The sequence below is a fragment of the Cetorhinus maximus genome, chromosome 4 (assembly GCF_964194155.1).
Source record: "Cetorhinus maximus chromosome 4, sCetMax3.hap1.1, whole genome shotgun sequence".
In the NCBI taxonomy this organism is placed as follows: Eukaryota; Metazoa; Chordata; class Chondrichthyes; order Lamniformes; family Cetorhinidae; genus Cetorhinus; species Cetorhinus maximus.
The window spans coordinates 1,826,846-1,852,674 of record NC_135882.1 but is presented as its reverse complement, the minus strand read 5'-3'; the positions used below and the strand labels follow the sequence as shown (position 1 = coordinate 1,852,674).

At 40.4% G+C, this 25,829-nt stretch overlaps 1 protein-coding gene across 4 annotated transcripts in view; it reads left to right on the top strand.

Moving 5' to 3' along the window:
* The window catches only part of dpy19l1l (dpy-19-like 1, like (H. sapiens)), an 85,831-nt gene that overhangs the window by 37,619 nt on the left and 22,383 nt on the right, over positions 1-25,829 (top strand). For all 4 annotated transcript variants that reach the window (XM_078539811.1, XM_078539809.1, XM_078539810.1 and 1 more), the window contains exons 13-15: positions 7,392-7,472; positions 11,096-11,197; positions 19,301-19,372. In XM_078539811.1, the coding sequence (XP_078395937.1) occupies positions 7,392-7,472; positions 11,096-11,197; positions 19,301-19,372 (255 nt within the window). The remainder of the gene's footprint in view (positions 1-7,391; positions 7,473-11,095; positions 11,198-19,300; positions 19,373-25,829) is intronic.

Sequence of the window (25,829 nt, the reverse complement as noted above, 5' to 3'; positions counted from 1 at the left end):
ACCCTGGGATTGTTACTGGCTCCAAAACATTTTGAGATATCCGTCCGGCATAGCCGCAAAGAAACCCTAATATATATACTGACCTAATCCCCTGGCCTTCATAAAAAAGTTTAAGACTCCAATGCCAGAATGTTTCAATGGAGTTTGTTACTACAGCCTTATGAGTTGAAGGTTGACCATATTGCTGGAAAAGATAATGTAATTGCTGATGCATTACCAGAATGTAATGTTAGTATAATGTAGAAATCAAAAGATCAGGACCCATACAGAGATTCTGTCTAAGGAGTGAGTGAAAATGGGCAATTGCTTGTTTAAAATTTAAGTATATGTGTTGTATATGTTTTGTAATGAAACGCATTTGAAAATGATGTTTCATTCCTTACGGTTGGAGGCACGTGAGGAAATTGGTTTTGGCAAATTTGAAAGACATTGTATTTTGGACACTCTTCCTCCTGAGTTACTTTTAACAGTTTGCAATGTTAGTTTGAGGCTGTGAATATGCCATTCTTCAAAAAACCATGAGTCAAGATAGATGTCCAGCATAGAATACCTGGAGAGGGAGGAGATATTTTATATATCTTAGTTAACAATGAACTGCTGGTGCCAAGTTAGGCTCTTACTGATAGGCTAAGTGTTTTTAACCTAAGAGAAGTATCCTTTGAACATCTTAGTCTTTAAAACTCTCAGTTAGAGTGAGTGGATAAGCCTTAGAAGCAAGCTGCAAGAAAAAGACTCTCCGTTTCCCTCTCCCTGCCCTACCTTTGTGTTAAACCTTCCTCAGAAACATCTCATCAGGAAACTCATCTGTTTTACTTTGAAAGTCTGCAAAGTTGTGGTAAGAAAGAGTCATCAAGGACAGTTTCACCAAAAAATCAGTTTGAAAGCACTTCCTGGTCTGTTGTGACCAGAAAAAGAAACGCACCCACCCTCCAGCCTCTGCAGGGGACTGTTTGTTTTGTCCTTGTGTTTGTGTCTGTGTATGGGGGTTCAAATATCTGCTTTTTTTTTAAAAAGGGGAAAATTGTTACACTTCTAAACTACAATTTGTATGTTAACCAGTTTATCAACTTGTTTTTAAAAAGTAGTTTGTTTAATAAATCAATTCTTTTGTGTTTACTGAGAGAAGCCTGGTTAGAGTTTTTTTTTGGCTGAGTATAACAGTATCAAAGGGTAACAATTGGCTACCTTTGTGGGTGAATTAAACTTTTAAACTATTGTTACGACTTGTGGAGAAGTAAGTCTAGATTTAACTGCACACTCCTCCCATCATGGTCCCTAACAGAGTATTGAGACTAATTCTGCCTGGCTGAATGTGGGGTGATGGTGATGAAGTTGGCACTTGTGCCCTTGTTACTTCTTGCCGTTGACCCTGTGCCACTTCGTGGGACCCTGCACTGCTCAGTGTCAAAAGATGTTGCTTCCTTTTGCTCTGTCTTGCTCCAGTCCTGTGAGCCATTCTGTAATTACTGTATAGAAATAGTAATAGTGTTACCTGTCCCTTTTAAGCATGTACCAGTCCTCTGAACCCTGCAGTAGCATCCAATTTCATGTTCCCAAATGGATAACTTCCAAACAAGAAGCATTTCCAATGCATGGATTTCATCCAAAATATCGAATGAAGCTGTCTCCGTAAATTATAGCAGTACCGATGCTTATGAAGTCAGGCAAGCATAAATGGCACTCTGCTCTACTTCACTCAGGCTCCTACCCATTGGGAAGCCCAAGCTGCAAAGTGCAGGGCAATCTTTTGTACTATTGACTGGACTGTCGGGCACCATCATTTTGTTTTTTTTTTGTCCTGTACTTTCTTGGAGAATCAGTGAAGTCAATCTTAGCATGGACACAAACCGGAATCGATTCTGAAGTAGCAAATCTTCCACTGCTTCTGCGGAAGAGAAACACAACTGGAGTATACAGTTCCTCACCTCTCTTGAAGGAAGTAAATGCCCAGGATAAGCTGCTTAGGAGGGACAGTATTAACTGTCTGATCAAATGAATAAACAGTAACTCTATAAGTCGGTTTCCAACAAAACAAGCTGAGGCTGGCCCCTCAAAGACCTCGAAGTTTTTAAAAAAAAATTCAGTGGGGCGTTGCTTACTTGGAAGACATTTTACAGGGTATTATGGTCCAATGGGGGGATGCTTTGGCCAAAAATTGTCACCTGTAGATTAATGGAGGAACATTATGGGACATTGTTATAAGAAAGTGATGATTTTCAAGCTTACTAGGCTTGGGGAATTGAAGATGCATCAGGAATTAGTGTGAAGTTGTACATTGTGCAGGTATATCCTGAGCAGTAAGATTCAGTGGAGGACTAGTAAGATATAGCAGTGCAGATTTGAAGGTCTTTAAAGATGAGAGTCAAGTAGAAAAGACTGTAAAAAGCAAATGATTTTCTGGATTTTATAATTGAAGACATTGAGGAAATGATGATGCTGAATTTGTACAAGACAGAACTTACACTTGATCTATCAACTCTCACATCCTCAATATCCCAGAGTGCTTTGCAGCCAATAAATTAATTTCGAAATGCTGTCACCATTGTAATGTAGGGAAATGCAGCAGTTAATTTCTGCACAGCAAGGTTCCACAAACAGCAGTGATATCAAATAACACTTAAACTATTTTAGGGATGATGGTTGGACAATAATGTTGATCTGGACACCAAGAAAACTCCTCTTCCAATCTTTCAGTAGTGACATGGCATCTTCTTTTACAGGCACTTAAACAAACGAGAGTGTTGACACCTTCACAGTGGAATATTGAATGCTGTTATTGATGTCTCATTATGGGAAGAATACTGGAAAGAGTGAAGTGGGTTAGTGTGAGAATGGAAAGATGGGTTACAATTATGAAGGAAAGCTTGAAAAATTGGAGCTTTTTTTTCACTTGGGTATAGAGAATTAACCAGATACCTAATAACCTTTTACAATTTTGAAAACCTTTATAAGAGGGGAAATAGTGAAAGATTGTTTACATTGCTTGATAAATTGGAAACAGGGTGGGGCCAGACTAGGATTATCACTAAACAGGCAATGGGGAGATGAGAAGAAACTTTTTCCCACAGGATTATTGGAACATGAAATCCTTTTTACAGGTGGCAGACACCTATTACAAGGAAGGCACTATGCTGCATTTAAGGGAAATGTTGGGGCCTCAGCTATTAACTGTATTACTGACTTGGATGAGGGGCTAGAGAGCCACAGACCCAAGTTTGCTGATGACACAAAGGTAGACAGCATTGTAGGCAGTGTAGATGGAAGTATTACATGATGTGATATGAAGAGATAATTAATAGACAGAAGTGTGGCAAATGGATTTCAAGGTAGGCAAACTTGAGGTCATCCACTTTGGATCTAAAAAGGATAGGACAGAGTACTTTCTAAATGGTACAAAGCTAGAAACAATGAAACTCCAAAGACATTGGTGTGGGGGGATTTCCAGGCATATCATTAAAATGTCGTGAACAGGAACAGAAAATAACAAAAAGTAATGGAATGCTGGCCTTCTACCTAGCGGACTAGCACGCAAGAGCTTAAAAGACATGCTTCATCGTTACAGAGCTCTGGTTAGATCACACCTGGAGTTGCTGTGAGCAGTTCTGGACTCCACATCTTAGGAAGGATACCTTGGCCCTGGGTGGAGTGCAGTGTAGATTTACCAGAATGATACCTTAAACTCGAGGTGTTAAATTACAAGGCAAGATTGCACAAACTGGAGTTGTTTTATGGAATTTAGATAACTTGATCAAAGAAGTTAAGGGGAACTGACAGTTTTGATACAGAGAAAATATTCCTGTTGGCTGGGGAATCTAAGACTAGGGGACAAAGCCTAAAAATTAGAACCAGGCTTTTCAGGAATGAAGTCAGAAAACATTTTGACATGCAACGGGTGATAAAAGTATAGAACTAGGTCAATTGTTAATTTTAAATCTCACATTGTTAAATTTTGGTTAACCAGAGGTATTAAGGGGCATGAGACCAAGGTGGATACATGAACTTGGGTCACAGATTGGCCATAAACTCATTGAATTGTAGGACAAGATCTTAATGGCCATCTCCTGCTCCTATAACACACAGGTCTTGATAGATAAATTTATTTTCAATGGGAAGCACTTTTGAGTTTTTGATGGAGGGATAGCTGATGTAAGCAGAATTAAGAATTGTGTTATATCCCTTTTTGTTTCGCATTAATTTTGGATCTTGAAAACCCATAATAACTTTATACTTTGGAATAACCATGTTATTATTTATGAGGATACTGCTAAGTTTGTTTCCAGTTAGTTTTTGATTTTTCATTCAGGAATTGTAATGTCTGACTATACTAGAATCAAACAAGTGATGCTTTAATGCAGTTTTTCGCATATATCAATTATGTTTATTATGAAAGTGAAATGCACTCGTACAAATATAAGTAGGCATACAAATAGTGAAAGTGTGGTTAAAGGAGGAGTAGGGCTGATTAGGGACCAAAAAGGGGATTTACACATGGAGGCAGGGGCATAGCTGAGGTATTAAGTGAATACTTTGCACCTGTCTTTACTAAGGCAGAAGATACTGCGCAGGTCATAACGAAGGAGGAGGTAGTTCAGACACTTGAAGTGTTTAAAATTGATGAGGAAGTAATGGACAGGCTGTCTGTACTTAAAGTTGATGAAGCACTGAGAACGGATGAGATACACCTAAGGATACTGAGGGAAGTGGGAGTGGAATTTTCCGAGGCATTGACCATAATTTTCCAGTCTTCCTTAGCCTGAGAACTGGAGAATTGCAAATGTTAGAACCATGTAAAGATAAGACCAGCAGCTGCAGGCCAGTCACTTTAACCTCAGTGGTGGGGAAACTTCTAGAAACAATTTGGGACAAAATTAATAGTCACTTGGGCAAATGTGGGTAATTAAGAAAAGCCATCATGGATTTGTTAAGGGAAAATTTAACTAACTTGCTGGACTTTTTTGATGCAGCAAAGAGGGCTGATGAAGGCAATGCTTTTGATGTAGTGTTTGCATCAGGCATTTGATAAAGTGTCACACAACAGACTTGTTAGCAGAGTTAGAGTTCATGGAATAAAAGGGACAGTAGCAGTCCTGATATGAAATGGGATGAATGACAGGAAACAGAGTAGTAGTTAATGGAAGGTTTATGGTGGAGTTCCCCAGGGTTCAGTGTTAGGATCCCAGCTCTTCCTGATATGTATAAATGACCTAGACCTTGATGTACAGGGCACAATTTCAAAATTTGTGGACGATACAAAACTTGGAAGTATTGTGAACTTGAAAAGGATATTGTAGAACTTCAAAAGGACAAAGACAGCATGATAGAATGGGCTGCTAAATGGTAGATTAAACTTAATGCAGAGAAGTGTGAAGTGATTCACTTTGGTAGGAGGAATGTGGAGAGACAATATAAAATAAAGGGTACAATTCCAAAGGGGATGCAGGAGCAGAGGGACATGAGGGTATGTGTGCAAAAATCATTGAAGGTGGCAGGACAGGTTGAGAGTGTGGTTAATAAAGCATACAGTATCCTAGGCTTTATTAATAGGGGCATAGAGTACAAAAGCAGGGAAATTACGTTAAGATCATAAGACATAGGAGCAGAAGTAGGCCATTCGGCCCATCGAGTCTGCTCCGCCATTCAATGAGATCATGGCTGATCTGATCATCCTCAACTCCACTTTCCTGCCTTTTCCCCATAAACCTTGATTCCCTTACTGATTAAAAATCTGTCTATCTCAGCATTGAATATACTTAACGACCCAGCCTCTACAGCCCTCTGTGGTAAAGAATTCCACAGGTTGACTACCCTCAGAGAGAAGAAATTCCTCCACATCTCTGTTTTAAATGGGCGACCCCTTACTCTGAGATTATACCCTCTGGTCCTAGACTCTCCCACAAGGGGAAACAACCTCTCAGCATCTACCCTGTCAAGCCCCCTAAGAATCTTATATGTTTCAATAAGGTCACCCCTCATTCTTCTAAACTCCAATGAGTACAGGCCCAACCTACTCAACCTCTCCTCCCAAATCCCTCTGTGCTGCAGCCTTCTGCAGTCTTTCTCCATTTAAATAATATTCAGCTCCTCCATTCTTCCTGCCAAAATGCATAATATCACACTTTCCCACATATTTCATCTGCCAAGTTTTTTGCCCACTCACTTAACCTGTTTATATTCCTCTGTAGACTCCTTGTGTCATCCTCGCCGCTGCCTTCCCACCTATTTTTGTGTCATCCGCAAACTTGGCCATAGTGCATTCACTTCCCTCATCTAAGTCATTAATATATATTGTAAATAATTGAGGCCCCAGCACTGATCCCTGTGGTACTCCACAAGTTGCAGGTTGCCATCCCGAAAATGCCCCCATATCCCAACTCTCTGTCTTCTATTAGTTAGCCAATCCTCTATCCATGCTAATATACTACCCCCAACACCATGGGCTCTTAATAAGTAGCTTTAAGTGCGGTACCTTATTGAACACCTTTTGAAAATCCAAATATGTTACATCTACCTGGTTCCCCTTTATCTATCCTGTTTGTTACCACCTCAAAGAATTCTAATAAATTTTTCAGGCATGATTTCCCCTTCATGAAGACATGCTGACTCTGCTTGATTAGATTATATATTTCTAAATGCTCTGCTATTACATCCTTTATAGTAGACTTCAACATTTTCCCAATGACAGATGTTAAGCTAACTGGCCTATAGTTACCTGTTTTTTGTCTTCCTCCCTTTTTGAATAAGGGTGTTACATTGGCCATTCTCCAATCCTCTGGGACTTTTCCAAAATCTAAGAATTATTGGAACCCTGTATAAAACACTGGTTTGGCCTCAACTGGAGTATTGTGTTCAGTTCTGGGCGCCACGCTTTAGGAAGGATATGAAGGCATTAGAGAGAATGCAGAAAAGATTCCCAAGAATGGTTCCAGGAATGAGGAACTTCAGTTATGTAGATAGATTGGAGAAGTTGGGACTGTTTTCCTTGGAGAAGAATGTGATAGAGGTATTCAAAATCATGAGGGGTCTGGACAAAGTAGATAGGGAGAAACTGTTCCCTTTGGTGGAAGCACTGAGAATCAGCGGACACAAACTTAAGGTAATTGGCAAAAGAACCAATGGGGACATGTGGAAACCTATTTTACACAGTGAGTGGTTAGGATTTGGAATGCGCTGCCTGAGTGTGGTGGAAGCAGGTTCAATCAAGACATTCTGGTGGGAATTGGGTTATTATCTGAAAAGAGAAAGAATATGTAGGACTATGGAGAGAATGTGGGGGGAGTGACACTAGGTGAATTGCTCCTTAAGAGAGCCAACACAGACACAATGGGCCAAGTGGCCGCTTGTCCTGAAATTCTGTGTGAATATAAACTGTCAATATTTGTATCATTTTGCAGATAGCTAAAGGAATTGTCTGGCTCATTGGAACTATTATGCTCAAATTCGTGGCTTCTAAATTATTAGGAGTTGCTGATGATGTAAGTATCTATTTTATGAGCGTGCACAATAAGAGGATTCTGAATTATAATACTAATTAGCTGCCTGTATACGGAGATGAATTTATGTAACTCTTTAAGTGCAATTATAAGTAAGCACAGTTGGAGCTGCTATTCTCTGTAATAGTGGTTTGTGTTTTGCATGATGATGCCACAATATGAACAGATGAACAAGGAGCAGGAGTAGGCCACTCAGCCCCTCCAGCCTGCTCCACCATTTAATAAGATCATGGCTGATCTGATAGTAACATGAAATCTACCCCCAATAACCTGCCACCCCTTTGCTTACCAAGAATCTATCCACTCCTGCCTTAAAAATATTCAAAGACTCTGCTTCCGCCATCTTTTCAGGAAGAGAATTCCAAAGACTTACGACCCTCTGAGTGAAAAAAATTCACCTCATCTCTGTTTTAAATGGCGACCCCTTATTTTTAAACAGTGAGCCTTCGTTCTAAATTATTCCACAAGAGCATGTCCTTTCCACATCTACCCTGTCAAGACCCCTCAGGACCTCATATGTTTCAATCAAGTCATCTCTTACTCTAAACTCCAGCAGATACAAGACTGGTCTGTCCAACCTCTCCTCATAAGACAACCCACCCATTCAGGGCATGAGTCTGGTAAACCTTCTCTGAACTGCTTCCAACACATTTACAAACTGTTGTGCTATTTACTGGGAGACTCCATGCAATTCCTAGCAAAGAACTAAAATCAGAAACAGGGTAGCGTCCTAGGCCCAGCCATCTTCAGCTGCTTCATCATTGACCTTCCTTCCATCATAACGTCAGAAATGGGGATGTTCGCTAATGATTGCACCATTCGCAACTTCTCAGATAATGAAGCAGTCCATGTCCAAATGCAGCAAGACCTGGACAATATCCAGGCTTGAGCTGACAAGTGGCAAGTTACACTTGTGCCACACAAGTGCCAGGCAATGACCAACACCAACAAGAGAGAATCTAATCATCGCCCCTTGACATTCAATGGCATTACCATTGATGAATTCCCCACTGTCAGCGTCCTTGGGGTTACCATTAACCAGAAACTGAACTGGACTAGCCATATAAATACTTTGGCTACAAGAGCAAGTCAGAGACTAGGAACCCAGTGGTGAGTAACTCACCTCCTGACTCCCCAATGTCTGTCCACCATCTACAAGACACAAAGTCAGGGGTGTAATGGAATACTTGCCTGGATGAGTGCAGCTCCAACAGCACTCAAGAAGCTTCACACCATTCAGGACAAAGCCCGCTTGATTGGCACCCCATCCACAAACATTCACTCCCTCCACCACTGACACACAGTAGCAGCAGTGTGTACCATCTACAAGATGCACTGCAGGAATTCACCATGGCTCCTTCGACAGCACCTTCCAAACCCACGACGGCTACCATCTAGAAGGACAAAGGCAGCATATAGATGGGAACACCACCACCTGGAAGTTCCCCTCCAAGCCACACACCATCCTGACTTGGAAATATATTGCTGTTCCTTCACTGTCGCTCAGTCAAAATTCTGAAACTCCCTCCCTAACAGCACTGTGGGTGTACCTACACCACCTGGACTGCAGCGGTTCAAGAAGGCAGCTCACCACCACCTTCTCAAGGGCAACTAGGAATGGGTAGTACATGCTGGCCCAGCCAGTGAAGCCCACATCTCATGAACGTATAAGAAAAACAATTCTAGCAGCAGCCTGAGAGATTAATTTAAACAAAGATTTGTGGATTTTAGAGTACGCTGATGAACTGAAGCTGTTTGCTAATCCATCTGGAACTTGATGCTCATGACAGGCTCCAACTGGAATTAATTGAGACCCAAGATGACAGTGACATGAAGAGAGCTTTCGCAGAGCATGACCTTCTGACATTTTATACTCAATATGTTCCCTCAGAGCCTTAACCAAATCTGTCAAAACATGCCCTTTGATTCATTGCACTGTTTGGCAGCACAATGAAAAATGTCAAAACAAAATGAAGATAATTTCTGACAGACTGACATCTATCCGGAATTCTGCACTTTGCAATATCAAATGTGCAGATAGACGTTGACTGCTTGTGCAAGCAAAAATAATGCCAGATATCTCACTAAATCAGTGTTCAATATAGTGACAAGAAAGTAAGCTAATAAATTAGCCTGCTCATTTGAAGCGTGTTCATAAAAATGCACATTTTTTGTTGTTTCAATTAATAGCGAGATAGATCTCTAATGCTTTCCCGAAATGTGCTCACCAACCCCATGATGGAAAAAAGGTTGGACACTTTTTTTAACCTGTTGCACATTTCCTAGTGATCAGTTCTTGAGAGGTGTAGGTAGATCCTTGGCTAGCAGAGGTACATGCTACAGAAGCTGCAAGTTTTGTTTTAATTTTCCTTCATTTGTCCATCCTTCCCACCCAAGTGAATAATCCATTGCCCAAGTGTGGAAATGCATAGACTGGACTGCTTATTGGAAGAGTTTGATAACATAGAGAACAATATTGGTCATGTAGTCTTCCCAAAAATGTACTCTAACAAAACTTGTCCTGGGGAACTTTGAGGCATTTATTCATCAATCTTTCACTCCTGGTTTAGGAATAATAATCAAAGGACTGTGAGCTGAGGCCTGTGGGTTGTAATCCTCATTGGGAGTGAAGAATTGATGAATTTACCCAGAACTCCTGTAGCATTCTTCATCAAGTACACCTGGATCATGATCAGTCACATGTTCATGGCCTTTTGACATCTTTTCTTGACAATTCTCTTATTGTTTTCAAGTTAGCTTAGATGAATATAAGTAAAGTTTTGTACTTTGATGAACTTGCACAATCACTAACAAATAGCTATTTGGTAGTACAGAACTTGAGTATTGCTTGAAAAAAGAGACATTTTGTTGAAGCTTTTCATTTTGCAGGGAGAACAACAAATTAATACTGTATGAGAAGAGAGTGCTAGTTGGTTGGCAAGTGGACTCTGGTAGTGGCGTTGACGTGGAGAATGCACTGGTTGATGGTGACTGACAGTTAACTGCCAAGCATTGTTTGAAATTTAAGCCAGGCAGCTTAACTCTGGTCAAGGCATTGCCCTGAGGAATGAACTAGCAAATAGCTGTCACTTAGGCGCAATATATGTACATGTTCTTTCAGTCTGCAAAGAACAGGACCCTGTGTATTAAATGTAGCTTCCAGTAACACAAACATGCCACACTGCGAGCCTGACTGACTATCTTAAATTGGTTGTCAGTGTAATTCTTAACACGCTGAGGATTATTTAGCAAATGTTGTCCAATCGTGGAATCACATCTAATGTTGGACACTGTGTTTTGGGTTTTCTTGCGATTTGTCCTGATGAGTGCAAGACGAAAAGCTTCGACAAAATGTCTTTTTTTTTCAGCAGTACAATCATTAACATTGGCTTTCAACCTTGAAATGCCCTCTCTTCCAGGTCAGTTAATGCCTGTATTGTTCTTGTCTATTTGTTTCTCACATCATTCTGAACTTTGATCCATTCCGTTCACAGGTTCAAGGTTAATGCATTGATGCCATGGTCATTCACGATGAGCAATACAGAGTGCAACATGATAATGAAATGTTCTAACCATATGTGGTCATGTTTCCTCTTCGCTTCCAGGCGCACATAAGTAATCTACTGAAATCTAAGTTCACCAGCTACAAGGATTTTGACACGCTGATGTACACATGTGCTGTGGAGTTTGATTTCATGGAGATTGAGGTGATCTTTTAAGAATAATTTGTATTGATGTGAACATTGAGATATTAATGCTCAGTGAACAGGGTGGAAGATTGTGGGTCAGATCCCAGCTCTGTTTATATCCTGGACTGATACTTGTTAAGTGAGGGAATGCCAACTAGAAGTGAGCGAGGCCAGGGATACTGGCCTGTGTAGCAAAGCACTCCCAAGAAGCTGGTGAAAGGATGAGTATTGATGGAGTCCTTTGAGCAGCCCCTTGTACCCACTCTCTGAGCAGCAGTGCTGTCAGGTTAGGAGTCCTGTGTATCCACACTGAGCAGCAGTTCTGTCAAGCTAGACAGTTTGACCACATGGACTACTTAGTGGCCTAAAGGAAAATACCATAAAGAAAGGATGTTAAACAAATTTAAATCTGTGCAGTTTTGTGAACAAATGATACCCCGGAAAACTACTCTTTTAAAAAAAAATTGCTCCTGTGCAAATACTTAATACATTAGTGTGAGATTCCTTAATCTGCAAGGGTTTAGCCTTTTGAATGTACATGAAGGGTAAAAGCAAAAAACTGCGGATGCTGGAAATCTAAAACAAAAACAAAAATACCTGGAAAAACTCAGCAGGTGTGGCAGCATCTGTGGAACTGTTGAAGAGTCATGCGGACTCGAAATGTTAACTGTGCCCCCTTCCATAGATGCTGCCACACCTGCTGAGTTTTTCCAGGTAATTTTGTTTTTGTGTACAGGAAGGGTAGTTTGACAGCAGTGTGTATAATCGTCCCTGGTTTTTATGGGTGCAAAGATTTATTTCATGAGCCGGCATGCAGCCTTTAATATCCATGCTGCTGCTCTGTTAAACATGTCCTGCTTCAGCCACTGTGCTCAGCTATGAGATCTTCTGTGATACCTTCTGGATCACAAGGGGGGAAGTGGAGGATAAGGAAATAGTGTGTTTTGGGAGCCTGTGTTTTGATGTTTCCTCAGCAAATAGCTGATTAATTTTGTGTCCAAATAGCCTTCCCTTTGAGTTTGCTCTTACTATCTATCCCTGAAGTTACATCCCTTAACTCTGTGCTCAACCTTTTGTAACCTGTTCTGTTCACTCAAGTTTGTGCCTTTTCTATGTAACCACCTTTGTAATTTGCCACAAGTCAAATTTTGAAAAGCCAAGCTATCTTTCCTCCAGTGCTGCCAGGTTTGATAAAGGTTAGATGCCCATGGCCAATAAAAGAACTCACTCCATTTATCTTTTTCAAAATTCTTAAGTAATATTTGAAGTAAAACAGGTATAGAAAAATTCCTCTAAGAGGAAAGTAATGCCTGAAAAGTAATCTGGGGAATTGCATTATTGAGACAGAGTGCCCACCGGATGAGAATTGCTACACAATAAGCAGGCTGAGTAAATATAATCCACCAGTGGAGATTCAATCTGATGTCAGGACAAGTGGGGCCTGTAGGATGGCACTTCCACTAATTGTAGTGTGCAGCTTGCTGTGGCCTTTTTTTATGCTTTTGAGGAAGACGTGTGATCAGGCTAACCTGACTTCGTATTAAATGAATTCCTTAGGACCACCCAGGGGAGTTGTCATCTTATAGATAAGTGCAATTCTTATGGGCTTCTTAACAAAAAAGAGGGGAAACTTGTTGAAAGAATTAAAGCTGCTAGAACTCAGTCGTCTGCAAAACCTAAACATCGATCCAAGTCAGGGGCACGAGGGACCTGAAGTACTTAGACACCTCACCAAGTAAACCTGAAATCTTCAGGAGGAAAAAATGTGCTATATGCTAGTGTTAAAAAAGCTCTGGTGGGAAGGATATAATTGCCTCAGAGAAAGCACAAAAAGGTGCAACAAAGGTGATTGATTTTTCAGATGTGAGGACTGTCCTATGAGGGGAGATGGAGTAGAATGGGCCCATATTCTCTGAAGTTTAGAAGAATGAGAAATGATCCCATTGGAATGTATAAAATTCTTAAAAGCCTTGACAGGATAGGTGCAGTGAGGCTGTTTTCCCTGGTTGGAGAGTCTAGAATCTGAGGTCATTCTTTCAGGATAAAGAATTGATGAGGAGCATTGAGGTGAGGGGAAATTTCTTCACTCAAGGGTTATGAATCTTTCAAGTTCTCTACTCGAGAGAGCTGTGGATGCTCAGTTGATGAGTATATTCAAGACTGAGATCGATATATATTTGGTCACTTAAGGGCATCAAGGGATAGGCTGGGAAAGTGAAGTTGATGCAGAAGACCTCTGAAATCTTACTGAATGGAGGAGGAGGTTCGAGGGGCTGTGTGGCCTACTCCTATTTCTTACGTTCTCCTCATGAAACTAGCACGACAGTTCAGGGAGGGAAAATTTAACACTGGTATTCTCCTCTTTCAATTCCTTCTGCACTTATGGCCTATCTATGAATAAGAAAAAGAATCTAAAGGTTTGCCATCAGACTTGTGGGTGAGGAAAAATAATTGGGAAGATGTAAACAGCCAAGGGTCTGGCCAAGTGCCAGGGCCCAAGTTGAGCGGATCATGCAACAAGGGCTTTATGTGGGCAGGTTTCTCTCTGAATAAATTGGGCTTATATTCTCGAGTTTCAAAGGTGATCTGATAGAAACATGCAAGATTGTGAAGGGGTTTGATGGGGGAGGCACTGAGATGTTGTTTCTGCTGACTGGGCAATCTAGAACATGGGGGCTCAGTTTCAGAATAAGGGGCCAATCGTTTAGGACTGAAATGAAATATTTCTTCACTTGGAGGGTTGCGAATCTTTGGAATTGTCCACCCCAGGGGGTTGTGGCTGCTCCCAACGTTGAGTATATTCAAGACTGAGATAGATGGATTTTTTCGTGTCTCAGGGAATCAAGGGATTTGGGAAACGGGCAGGAAAGTGGAGCTGGGGCAGATGAGGCTTGATCATATTGAATGGTGGAGCAGGTTCAAGGGGCTGATTAGTCTACTCATGCATCTATCTTTTATGTTCTTACCTGTCTTTCTGCCTTTAAATTGCACTCAGAGTGAAACTGGTGATTCCTTTGCCTGCGCTCCCATGTCTAGGGAGCTTTCTTTGGGGGGAGTTCCTGAGAATATTGTCCATTATGTCCTTGGAATTCCTCAATGGAACTGTCACTAACAGAAAGATGGCATGAATTTTATTGAGGCCCTTGGAAATGTCCCTGAATGTGCCAGGGCTAAGCCTCTCAAACCCAGAGGGGATCAATTGGAACAGATAGAAGTCACACCAAATGAAGGAAGTGACTGAGATAGAATACCAAATTGATTTGGCATTCTGATAGCTCTATGGGCAAGTGACAGTTCAATGTATGAAGACAAGTCAGTCATCTTAGGACCAGGGATTGTGAGTCTTACAATATTGCGTTATTTGTAGTCTTTGTTTTATTGAACTCCTAAGCCAAGCTCCATCAAGAATTTGTTTGATATTCAGTTTATTCTTTTGTTCTGTTATGGATGGGAAGGGCACATTCCCTGATGTCAAAGGTAAGGAAAGGAGCCTGGAAAATTGGGCCTGCTGCTGACATTATATAAAGCATAAAATGTTAATTGTTTACAATTGTCATGATGAATAGTTTAAACTGATTTCTACTTTTTGCCAACATCACTTAATGTTCTCTGTAAAGTTATATTCCTTTTAATTCAAATAGTCGTTTGGTAGTACAGAACTTGAGTATTGCTGAAAAAAGAGACTTTTTTTGTCAAAGCTTTTCGTCTTTCACTCGACAGGACAATTTGCCAGAATATCAAATGTAAAGGGAACAACAATTTATACTATATGAGAAGAGAGTGCTGATTGGTTGGCAAGTAGACTCTGGTAGAGGTGTTGCCATGGAGAATGCACTGGTTGATGGTGACTGACAGTTAACTTCCAAGCATTGTGTGAACTTTAAACCTGGCAGCTTGACTCTAGTCAAGTTATTGCCCTGAGGAATGTACCACCAAATGGCTGTCACTTATTTTGTTTAGCTGAAACAGGCACAGTGTGTGTACATGTTCTTTCTGTCTGAAAAGAACAGGGCCCTGTGTATTAATATATCTAATGTTGGATACTATGTTTTGAGTTTTCTTGCAAATTGTCCTGATGGTGCAAGATGAAAAGCTTCGACAAAAAGAATCTCTTTTTTCAGCAATACTCAAGTTCTGTACTACCAAACAACATGCCTGAGACAGAGGCACAACAAAGACCATATTCAGGATATCAACAACATAATTCGACTTACAGGTAAGTTAAGAACAGGTAAGCTATTTATTGAATTTTTCCAAACGTGTATTAAACCCAAGGTTGTGCCAGTTTTCATTTCCAAACTTAGCGATAATGCTAAAGTGAGACACAGTCCCATGATCGAGCGAGCATTTATGCAAGATGAGATTGAACAGATTGGTAATAGGGTTACTAATTTACACCATGTCCTACACTGCGCTTGGTCTGAGGTGCATAAATTGTTTCCATTTTCTGATTTGATCTGTTTATGCCGCCAAATTGCTTCAATAGATGACTGCACCATAAACAGCACCCATTGGAAACACGTCTGCACCGTAATCTCACTTCAGCAGAAGCGGTTTGGCAACGCAGTCAACAAGGCCACTAAACACATAACAAATCTCTTTGACCATGTACTCTCAGAAAGCAAGGAGTTTGTTCTTGCACATGGTTTGAATTTTGATGTGCCTTCATCACAAACCAAACGGGAAGAGGTATTTGCTGAGTTTGAACTCCTTTACTCTCAGCTATCCTGCCACAAGCCAGCATCCACTGAAGAATGCTGAATCCTTGAAAGTGCGCCTAGCTGATCTAGCGCACACATATTGCAAGATTCCCAACGAACTGTCTGACCTTCACATGCAACGCCAATGCCTTAGTGTTGCGAGCCCTTAAGACCAACTTGGACATACACATCAGTAAATGTGACAAAGGGACGGCAATAGTCATCTTTAACAAATTGACTATATCAACAAATGCACACCATTCTAAATGACGGGTCAAAATTCGTACCCATTGGACCTGCCGCTCAGCATGACCAGACTTCCTTGCTTGAAAGTAAGCTTAAAAGAAAATGCTTGCTGGACTTGTATAAGAGCAATGAGCTGCCACGTGATATATATGATGGGGTTCATCCTCACTGCTTGCTGTGTCCATGTATGTATGGGCTGCCCAAGACACAAAAGTGATGTCCCTTTACGTCCTACATCAATTGGTCAAATGATTGAGTGAATTGTTGCAACCAGTTTTTAGCAAGTTTTCCACATACACAGTGAAGGATTCTTTCACATTTGTGAAGGCCATACAGGACTTGCATATCAATAGCAATGCTGAGTCCATGTGCTTATTTGACATGCTAGCCTATTCACCAATGTTCCACTTAAGGAAGCCATAGATATTTGTGTTGCAGCATTATATCATGGCAATCTAGACCCACCACCATTGCATGAGTCAGAATTCATTGAACTAATGAACTCAGCAACTCACACAGTTGAGTTCAGTTTTAACGACACCATGTATGCCCAAAAAGGTGGTGTTGCCATGGGACCCCCTCTAGGCCCAGCTCGTACAAACATTTTTGTTGGGTTTCATGAGAAATGTGTCTTCGTTGGAATGGCACCTAACCTCCCACCCCTGCATGTTTATGATATGTGGATGATATGTTTGGTATATTTAAATCTGTAGCTGCATGTAATAATTTCCTTGTATGTCTTAATGGGCTCCATCCTGTGCTCAAATTCACCTTTGAAATGGAGCAGTCAAATGAACACCCTTTCCTTGATGCACTAGTTGATAAATCTGCCAGAGGGTTCTCTACCACAGTCTACTGCAAGCCTACCTTCACTGGCCAGCATACTCGTTGGACAGTTCCACGCGCTAAGAGTGGCCTTATCCACAACCTTGTAAATAGGACCTGAGCCATTTGCTCACCTTGCAAGCTTGATGCTGAGATAGAGCGTATCAAAGGCATCCTGTGGGATAATGGCTACTCTGATCAGACATTTTGTGCAAACTCATGAATGGGCCTAAGGTCATCACTTTCAGCCCTGGAAAGTGCCCAGTCTGCCTCAGGTTACCCTGGAAGGGAAAGGTATCTCAAAAATTGGAGCAACAGGTGAAGCTAGCTGTTTCATGCTGCTAATTTGCAGTAGCAACACGAGTGGTATTCGCCACAACAGGATGCTGCTGTAAAGCCAGAAAGGCCTTCTGTCTGTTACACAAATGAGTAATGTGGTATATGAATTTCAGTGCCAGTGTGATGCTAGGTATGTAGGCTATGTCCCAAAGATTAGCGGTTCGTATCAAACAGCATGACCCTTCCGCTGTTTGCAGCGGGCAAGGTACAGAATGTACCCAACCAGCCTGTGCTTGCAAAACTCAAAACTCAGTGTCCAATATTATATGTGATTCTACGATTGGACAACATTTGCTGAATAATCCTCAGTGCACTAAGAATTACGCTGACAATCAAGTTAAGATAGTCAGCTGGGCTCTCAGTGTGGCACATTTGCGTGTACTGGAAGCTACATATATTAATACACAGGGCCCCTGTTCTTTGCAGACTGAAATAACATGTACACACATTACACCAGTTTCAGCTAAACAAAATAAGTGACAGCTATTCACTGGTTCATTCCTTGGGGCAATGCCTTTACCAATCGGAATCAAGCTGCCTGGTTTAAATTTCAAATAACGTTTCGCAGCTAACTGTCAGTTACCATCAACTGGTGCATTCTCCATGGCAATGTCTGTACCAATCAGTGTCCACTTTCCAACCAATTAACGCTCTGTTCTCATACAATATGAATTGTTGTTCCCTTTATATTTGGTATTCATGCAAATTGTCCTGATGAGTGCAAGACAAAAAGCTTCAACAAAAAAAATCTCTCTTTTCAACAATGCTTCTTTTAATTAATTTCACCTTGAGCCTTGCTAAGTTTGGAAATATGTACCAAGAAAAGGGCTTACCCTGCTAGGCATTGTGCATTGGGAATGGGCAGGCATTAAATACTGATTCCTTAACTCGCTTTTCACCTATTCTGTTCTGCACTCTAAATTTCTTCTTCCATTGCATGAACAGCTTTTTGAGGGTTATTATCATCTATGTTGGAGCTAAGTCCTCTAGGTGTCGATAACAGTTTTCATCCTTCCCACTGTCTGCTGCCAGACTTGCTGCAGTAGTCTTTTCTGTGGGTAGTACCTTCAGTTCCAAGGACATAGTCCTGTCCTGTCCTTACAAGATTCCAATGCAGCACCTGTGAATCTGGCATTGTGTGAGTGAGAAGGCAGAAACCGTCTTCACTGTGTTGCAGGCAAGACCGCAAGTGATTGAATGATGTTGGAGCCCTTAAAATTACTGTTGTCTATGAACCTGATGTGAATGCTTTCCTGGAAGCTCTCTCACAATAGGTAATGTTCACAAATGCAGGGTATCAGCAATGAACAACTATGCAAATGCAGGCAGTGGGTGTATTCTCATATCTACAATCTGAACACTCTTAGGATTTTCCAGGGCCTTTGTAGCAGACGTGTTGAACCACAGGCCCCTATTCCGATTATTCAGTTGTGTTTTGCAATATTTGGGTGTTGCTGTTTCAATTTAATGTGGTGTTTTTCTTCCTTGCATGATGGCTTCTCTGCCTCTACTGAAAATTGGGTTCTTGTGCAACATGGGACTCGAGTATGTCATGTGGTGCTCTCAAAATTAATAAAACTTTAAAGGGATCCTATGCCTCCCAATTTGACTAATGGGCCTAAACTGATGTATATGATTGATCCTCTGACCCTGTAGTCTAACTCTGATCAGTAAGCCTACTCGGGCTTTCTGCGTAATTAAATGACCTAACATTTTCAAATTGTTAATTCATGTTCTGGCCAGTAATACCTGAAATAGTCTAAAACCATAATTGGGTTTAAAAGTCCTTTAATGGAATTTGCCCCGGTTTTTAATCTTGTGTGAGCTAGTCGAGAAGGGCCTCTGCTGTATAACTCTCAGGGTAATTCTATAAGCCTGACCTGCAGGTGGGCAAAGCTACCTGCTAGCAACACAGGTTCTTGAAGTTATCCTGGCTTTTCCTAATTGGCTTCAGCCTATTTAGTTTAAAGTTGTGGTTATTGCTAATCTGTCTTTTGTTTCTTGCTTTTAGACCCCTGTGAGATACACAAAAACCTTACTACTTCCAGTGACTGCCTGCATTTTTTCTGTTATAGCTTCAAGGGTAAGTCCTGTCATTTTGCTGAAGACTGGTTGATTCAGAGTGAGATATTTACCCATCTTTCCATACATACTTATGCAAACAAAACTCCACACTAGTGACTCAGTTGTCGGTGATATTTGCCCTGTAAAATGTTCCCTAATCAGGAGATGTGTCATAACTTTCTTTAAAGTGGGTCTGAAAGGAATGATTGGAAAAATACGTTTTAAAATAAATTTTTCATTAATTACACCTGAATAGGATGGGGCACTGAATTATGACTCAAAATATTTCCTTTCCAGTTTTATTTCTGACATATTTTGCAGTATATTCCAATGATTAGATAACCCCTATTTTAAATGTTATGTCAGCATGTATAAGTACTTGACTTCAGTTAGCTACCTCCTGCCCATTCCTTCCCCTATTCTAACCAGGTAAGGAGCAGCTCACTGTCTCAGAACATTAGCAGATGCGGGTACAGATTATTGAAAGTTATCGAAAACTAATCACCATTAAACTGCAGAGATCATTCTCACATGATGTTCGATATCAAATTGAAGACTCTGTTCACTGTTGCATCAAATGCTATTTGGTTTTCACGATATAGTTTCACATGACACTCTTGTATAAATGCATTGTATGACTTGTTAAACCTTCACACACACAGGAATTGCTGTCATGAGGAGCACGTAAGCAGAATAACTTGGGACCACTGTGGTGCCATCTTATTTGAATGATCTTCTAGCAGCCTTCATTCTGAACCATATCACTAATCCTGTTCTCCTATCACCAGCTTTCACTCCACTTGTTTTTACATTCCAGAGAAAATTCTTTTTCACTAGTGATTAGTTGTATTTCACCTTTTTAGGGCTAGCTAATATTCCTTTATTGTCTTGAATGATGTACCCTCACAACACTAGAATTGCTGAAACAAGTGATCAAACTGAATAATTAATTGAATTTCATCTACTTTATTTCCCTTTCTGTACATAAACATAATAAAGCTCACCACAGCCCCCCACAACATTGATTAACTAATAAGTGAACTTTCCCTCACTAGATCAAATGGATTGACAACCTCTCCCTGTGTGCCCAGGCAATGGAAGGCTGGTCTTTTTTCTCTCTCACCACCTCTGCTCCAGCAAATAAATCATTTTTATTTATCATGTGTGTGTTTAAAACCTTTAATATTTTCAGATAACCATCCAGATGAATTGTGGTTACGTAAAATAATTTCTTCAACACCATTAAAGTGAATTATCTTTTTGCATTACAGATTTATTGATTTTTAATTCTTCAGGTTCAGTTTTTCTTGAGTAGAAAAGTTGAAATTAATCTGTAGGTTAGTCAATAAGGTGAAGATAGAAATAAAATATACTTTCAGCAGAAGTTCAACATCCCTACCGTAACTGGAATCCTGTTTTAAAGTTATTTATCTGAAATTGTAGTGTCAGGTTCACAGAAGGAACACGAGTACTTCTCCTGGATAGGGGACATTACCATTAGCAGTAGTTTAAATAATTCCACTATTTAAGAAAGGTGAGAGGAGGAAACCAGGTAATTCTCAGCCAGTTAGCCTGACATCTGTTGTCAGAAAATTACTCGAGTCTATAATTAAGGATAGAGTGATTGAACCCCTTGAAATGTTTTTGGCTAATCAGGGAGAGCCAGCATAGATTTGTAAAGGGTAGGTCATGCCTGACAAATCTGATTGAATTTTTAAGGAGGTGACTAAAGTAATGGACAGGGGAATGCCTTTGGATGCTATTTGTATGGACTTTGAGGGTATTTGATAATATCTCTCATAAGACTGTTAGCTAAGGTAGAAATCCATAGAATTGAAGGCCTACTTAGGAATTTGGTTGAGTGCCAGGAGACAGTAGGAATAATGGGCAGGTACTCTAATTGGCAGGATGTGACTAGTTGTGCCTCGTGATCATCTGTGCTCGAACCTCAACTATTCACCACGTGTGTTAATGACGTGGATTTGTGGTTTTCTATGTAATAATCTGAATCCTTCGATGACACAAAGATAGGAAACATTGTAAACAGTGGAGATGGAAGCATAACATTACAAAGAGATATATCAACAGCTTAAATGAATAAGCAAAACTGGAAAGTGGATTTCAATGTTAGCAATTCTAGAAATATAGATATAGAATAACCTAGAAAACATGACTTTGATGATACTAGAAAGCATTTAAAATCACAGAGAAAAAATAACCTGGAGTATAGAAGTCTCATAACATATGAACAGAAGGCCATTCAGCCCCAAGCCTCTTCCACCATTCAATGAGGTCATGGCCGATCTGCAACTTAACTCCATAACCCACCTTTGTAGAACAAAAATCTCTCTACGCTAAGTTTTAAAATTTACAATTGACCTAGCATCAGTTGCCACTTTGGTTCTAAAAGGATTAAGCAGAGTGCCTTCTAAAAAATGAAAAGCCAGAAGTAGCGGAGATCAAAGAGATTTAGGGGTCCATGTACCTAGATCATTAAAATGGCACACAGGTACAAAAAATCAATCAAAAAAGCTACTGGAATGCTGGCCTTTATAAGTGGAAGACTAAAATACAAGGGGGTAGAAGTCATACTACAGTTATACAAAGCTCTAATTATATCACACCAGGTTTACTGAGAGCAGTTTTAGGCAGCACACCTTAAGAAGGATATATTGACCTTGGAAGGGAGTGTGGTATAGATTTACCAGAATGATACCTGGACTTCAAGTTAAATTGCAAGGAAGATTACACCAACCAAGGCTGGATTCCTTTGGATTTAGAAGGTTAAAGTAGTAATTTGATAACAGTTTCAAACTATTAAGAGAACAGGTTATGGTAAATAGAAACTCTTTCTGGTTGGGGAGTTTAGCACTAGGGGACATCATCTAAAAATTAGAGACAGACCTTTCGGGTGAAATTAGGTTTCTCTATGCAAAAAGTTAGTAGAAGTTTGGAACTCTCTTCCATAAATGGCAATTGCTGCTAGAGGTTGCAGACCAGCCATGATCCCACTGAATGGCAGAATAGGCTCGAGGAGCCTGAATAACCTCCTGTTCCTATGTTTTGAGACACTCTTTGGTTTAATGTATATTCATATCCCAGAGTATTATTCGATATAATTTTTATATGCTCTTTAATATAATTAAACGCACTTGTTTTCCAGGTGGTTCTATATTTATATGTCTCAAAAGACAATTTCTAGGTTTTAATTGATTTTAGGTGGTATAAATTTGAGGTGAAATATAAATACTAGGGATTTATGTTCCACCTGTTGTATTTGAGTAGCATATGGCAATCAAGCATATTGGGTTGTTGTTAACTGTCTTGGGTAACTGAACAAATAATACCATAGTTCATATGTGAATGCATCTTCATTTGTTAACACTCCCTACAACACCAGCAATTAACACATTTAATTTGCGACAGAACACCCGTCGGTGTTCTGAAGGACTGAATATTCGTATGCAGTTTTATAGTTTACTGCCAGCTCCTCAATGCCTTGTCCAATTAGACATTCTTCACATGTCCTCCTCCTGTTGTTGTGTTATTTTAGTATTGGAGCCGAACTGGAACCTGATCTCAGCCAACCTCCAGATACAAGTTCCCAGTCAAAATGGGAACTCGCTTATTGTCCACTTTTTCCTCTAGTTGTGTACTGGGATATTGTGGTCAACGATGGCACCTCACTGCTGCCCCAGCTGTGACTGGCTAATGTAACACAGACCTTCCTAGTCCTTGTGGCTCAGTAACAGTGTAAATATTGGTATTACACTGGTGTACTAAATGCTAACAGTTTCTGAACACTTGAGTTCTTGAGTTATGTCTAATTATTGTCCAATATTGTGAAAGGATTTAGCCTTTTAATATGTATTCCTGTTCATTTTGGTGGGTTAGATATTCCCACTAATCCAAACCAAGTTAATAATTTGAGCTTTGTATCCAAAGGTGCAGTAAACAAAAGCCAAGGGAAGATTGTTGGCTGGGTCACTGAGAGCAGCCTGACCTGTTAGATAGGAAATGGATGGTGTACAGTACAGAGGGACCCAGCAATCACGAAGAAAAAAAATGAGAGACCAGGCAACAAAGCATTCGATAACATTAGATCTACCCCAGGATAAAGTAGGGGGGGTTATGCTTCAGTTATACAGGGCACTGGTGAGACCGCATTTGGAGTACTGTATACAGTATTGGCCACCTTATTTAAGGAAGGATGTAAATGTGTTGGAAGCAGTTCAGAGAAGGTTTACTGAACTAATACCAGGAATGGGTGGGTTCTCTTATGAGGAAAGGTTGGACAGATTAGGCTTGTAACCACTGGAGTTTAGAAGAGTAAGAGGCAACTTGATTGAAACATATAAGATCCTGTGGGGCCTTGACAGGGTGAATGTGGAGACGATGTTTCCTCTTGCGGGAAAATCTAGAACTAGCGGTCACAGTTTAAATATAAGGGATTGCGCATTTAAAACAGATATGTGGCAAAATATTTTCACTCTGAGGTCGTGAGCCTTTGGAACTCTCTTCCTGAAAAAGTGGTGGAAGCAGAGTCTGAGGTGAATAGATTCTTGGTAAGCAAGGGAGTGATAAGTTATCGGGGGTTGGTGGGATGCAGATTTGAGGTTACTATCAGATCAGCCATGTTCTTATTAAATGGCGGAGCATGCTGGAGGGGCTGAATGGCCTACTCTTTGTTATTATGTTCGTAAGTCATCAGTCTAATTAGAATTTCTCTTTTGTGATAGATTTTTGCTGGTGTGGTCTGTTTGGAACAACATAGCAACAGTAATAATTACTGATGGGATCATTATTGCCCAGGGCAATGGGAGAACACCTAATTCTTCTTTGAAGAGGGAGCTGGATTGTGTTTAATAGCTCATCTGAAAAGCAACACCTTCAGCATTGTAGCACTCCCTAAGCACTATACTGAAGTGCCTAGATCAAGTGCTTAAGCCCTACTCAGGGCTTGAACTCACCATGTTCTCACTCTGAAACAAGAGTGTGAACTACTGGACCAAAATGACACTTGGAATTGCAACAGAATTCCACCAAATTTGCAAAGAAATCACAGTAAATCTTGCAGTAGGTAGACCTTTAATGCTTTCTCCTGATGCCCAGGGCTACATTGACTCCATCAGTAATTATTACTGATGCTATGCTGTTCCAAACAGGCTGCACCAGCAAAATACTCCCTTCACAAAAGACAAAGAGAAGAAGAGTTGAAATTGCCTATTTGGTCAAACTGGTCTGTTCTTTACTCTGTAGTCAGCACAGACTCAATTATTTGCGAAATATACTAATTGATCATGCACTGAAACCCGTGAATTAACAACAAATCAAATCAGCCAAAGAACATTGTTGTAAAACTCTGTTCAATAATTGGAAGATGAAGTAATCATTGATGGATTGTACTGAATGTTTAGTTTGAAATCTAAAAATGACTTTCTTTACTTCATTCGCTCTCCAAATGAATAAGCTGCTGTTTGAATGGGAGTAAACTATGGACACTTAATATCTGAAGTTGGTGCCTTTGGTTTCCTCGCTGAACATTTCAGGAGCTGCGGTGTTGGCCTGGCCTTGGGGCATCTGTCATGGAGATGGTCAAATCATTGGTGCTGAAATAATCTTTCTCTGACTTATTCTTCACACTGCCTTATTTAACCCAATTATAAAAGTTGGGTTCCTTATAGAATGGAATATGTAGGTAGGTTTATTGACCATAACTTGTGTTGGATCAGCAGTTGGTAAGTTATGTGTTGTACAAAAGGTGCATTTTTCCCCCCAGAATCGTAGGAGCTTTGCATGTTTGGAAGGGCTTGATGCACCAATGCTCATAGATGTATTCCGCTGTTTGTGAAGAACATTTCTTAACATACTTCAATCCACCTGTTGTCAGAATGCTCCAGAGATTCTAAATTAAATCCAAACACACAGTTTTAGTTATAGGTGTTAGTATCCAGTCAGAATGGGCTACTCTACGGGCAACTCCCACAATACTTTAATATATAAGCACAAGTTCATTCATTCCAGAGATGTGGGTGTCACTGGCTAGGCCAGCATTTATTGCCCTTGTTTAGAGAGCAGTGGATCTGGAGTCACATGTAGGCCAGACCAGGTAAGGACAGCAGATTTCCTTCCCTAAAAAGCATTTGTGAACCAGATGGGTTTTTACAACAATTAACAATGGTATCATGGTCATCATTAGACTTTTAATTGTAGATTTTTATTGAATTCAAATTTCACCATCTGCTGTGGTGGGATTCGAACCCGGATCCCCAGAGGATTACCCGGGGTCTCTGGATTATTAGTCCAGTGATAATACAGATGCAGTGATAATACAGTAAATGCAGATCGCTATGCAATCAAAGCTTTGAGAGAGAAGTTTTGCTTTTGGTGAGCAAGTATGAAACTGCCCTTGAAATGTTTCAAAAAGTACCCAGAAGGTAAAAACTATCCTGGACCTGGCTCTTAAAATGCAATCA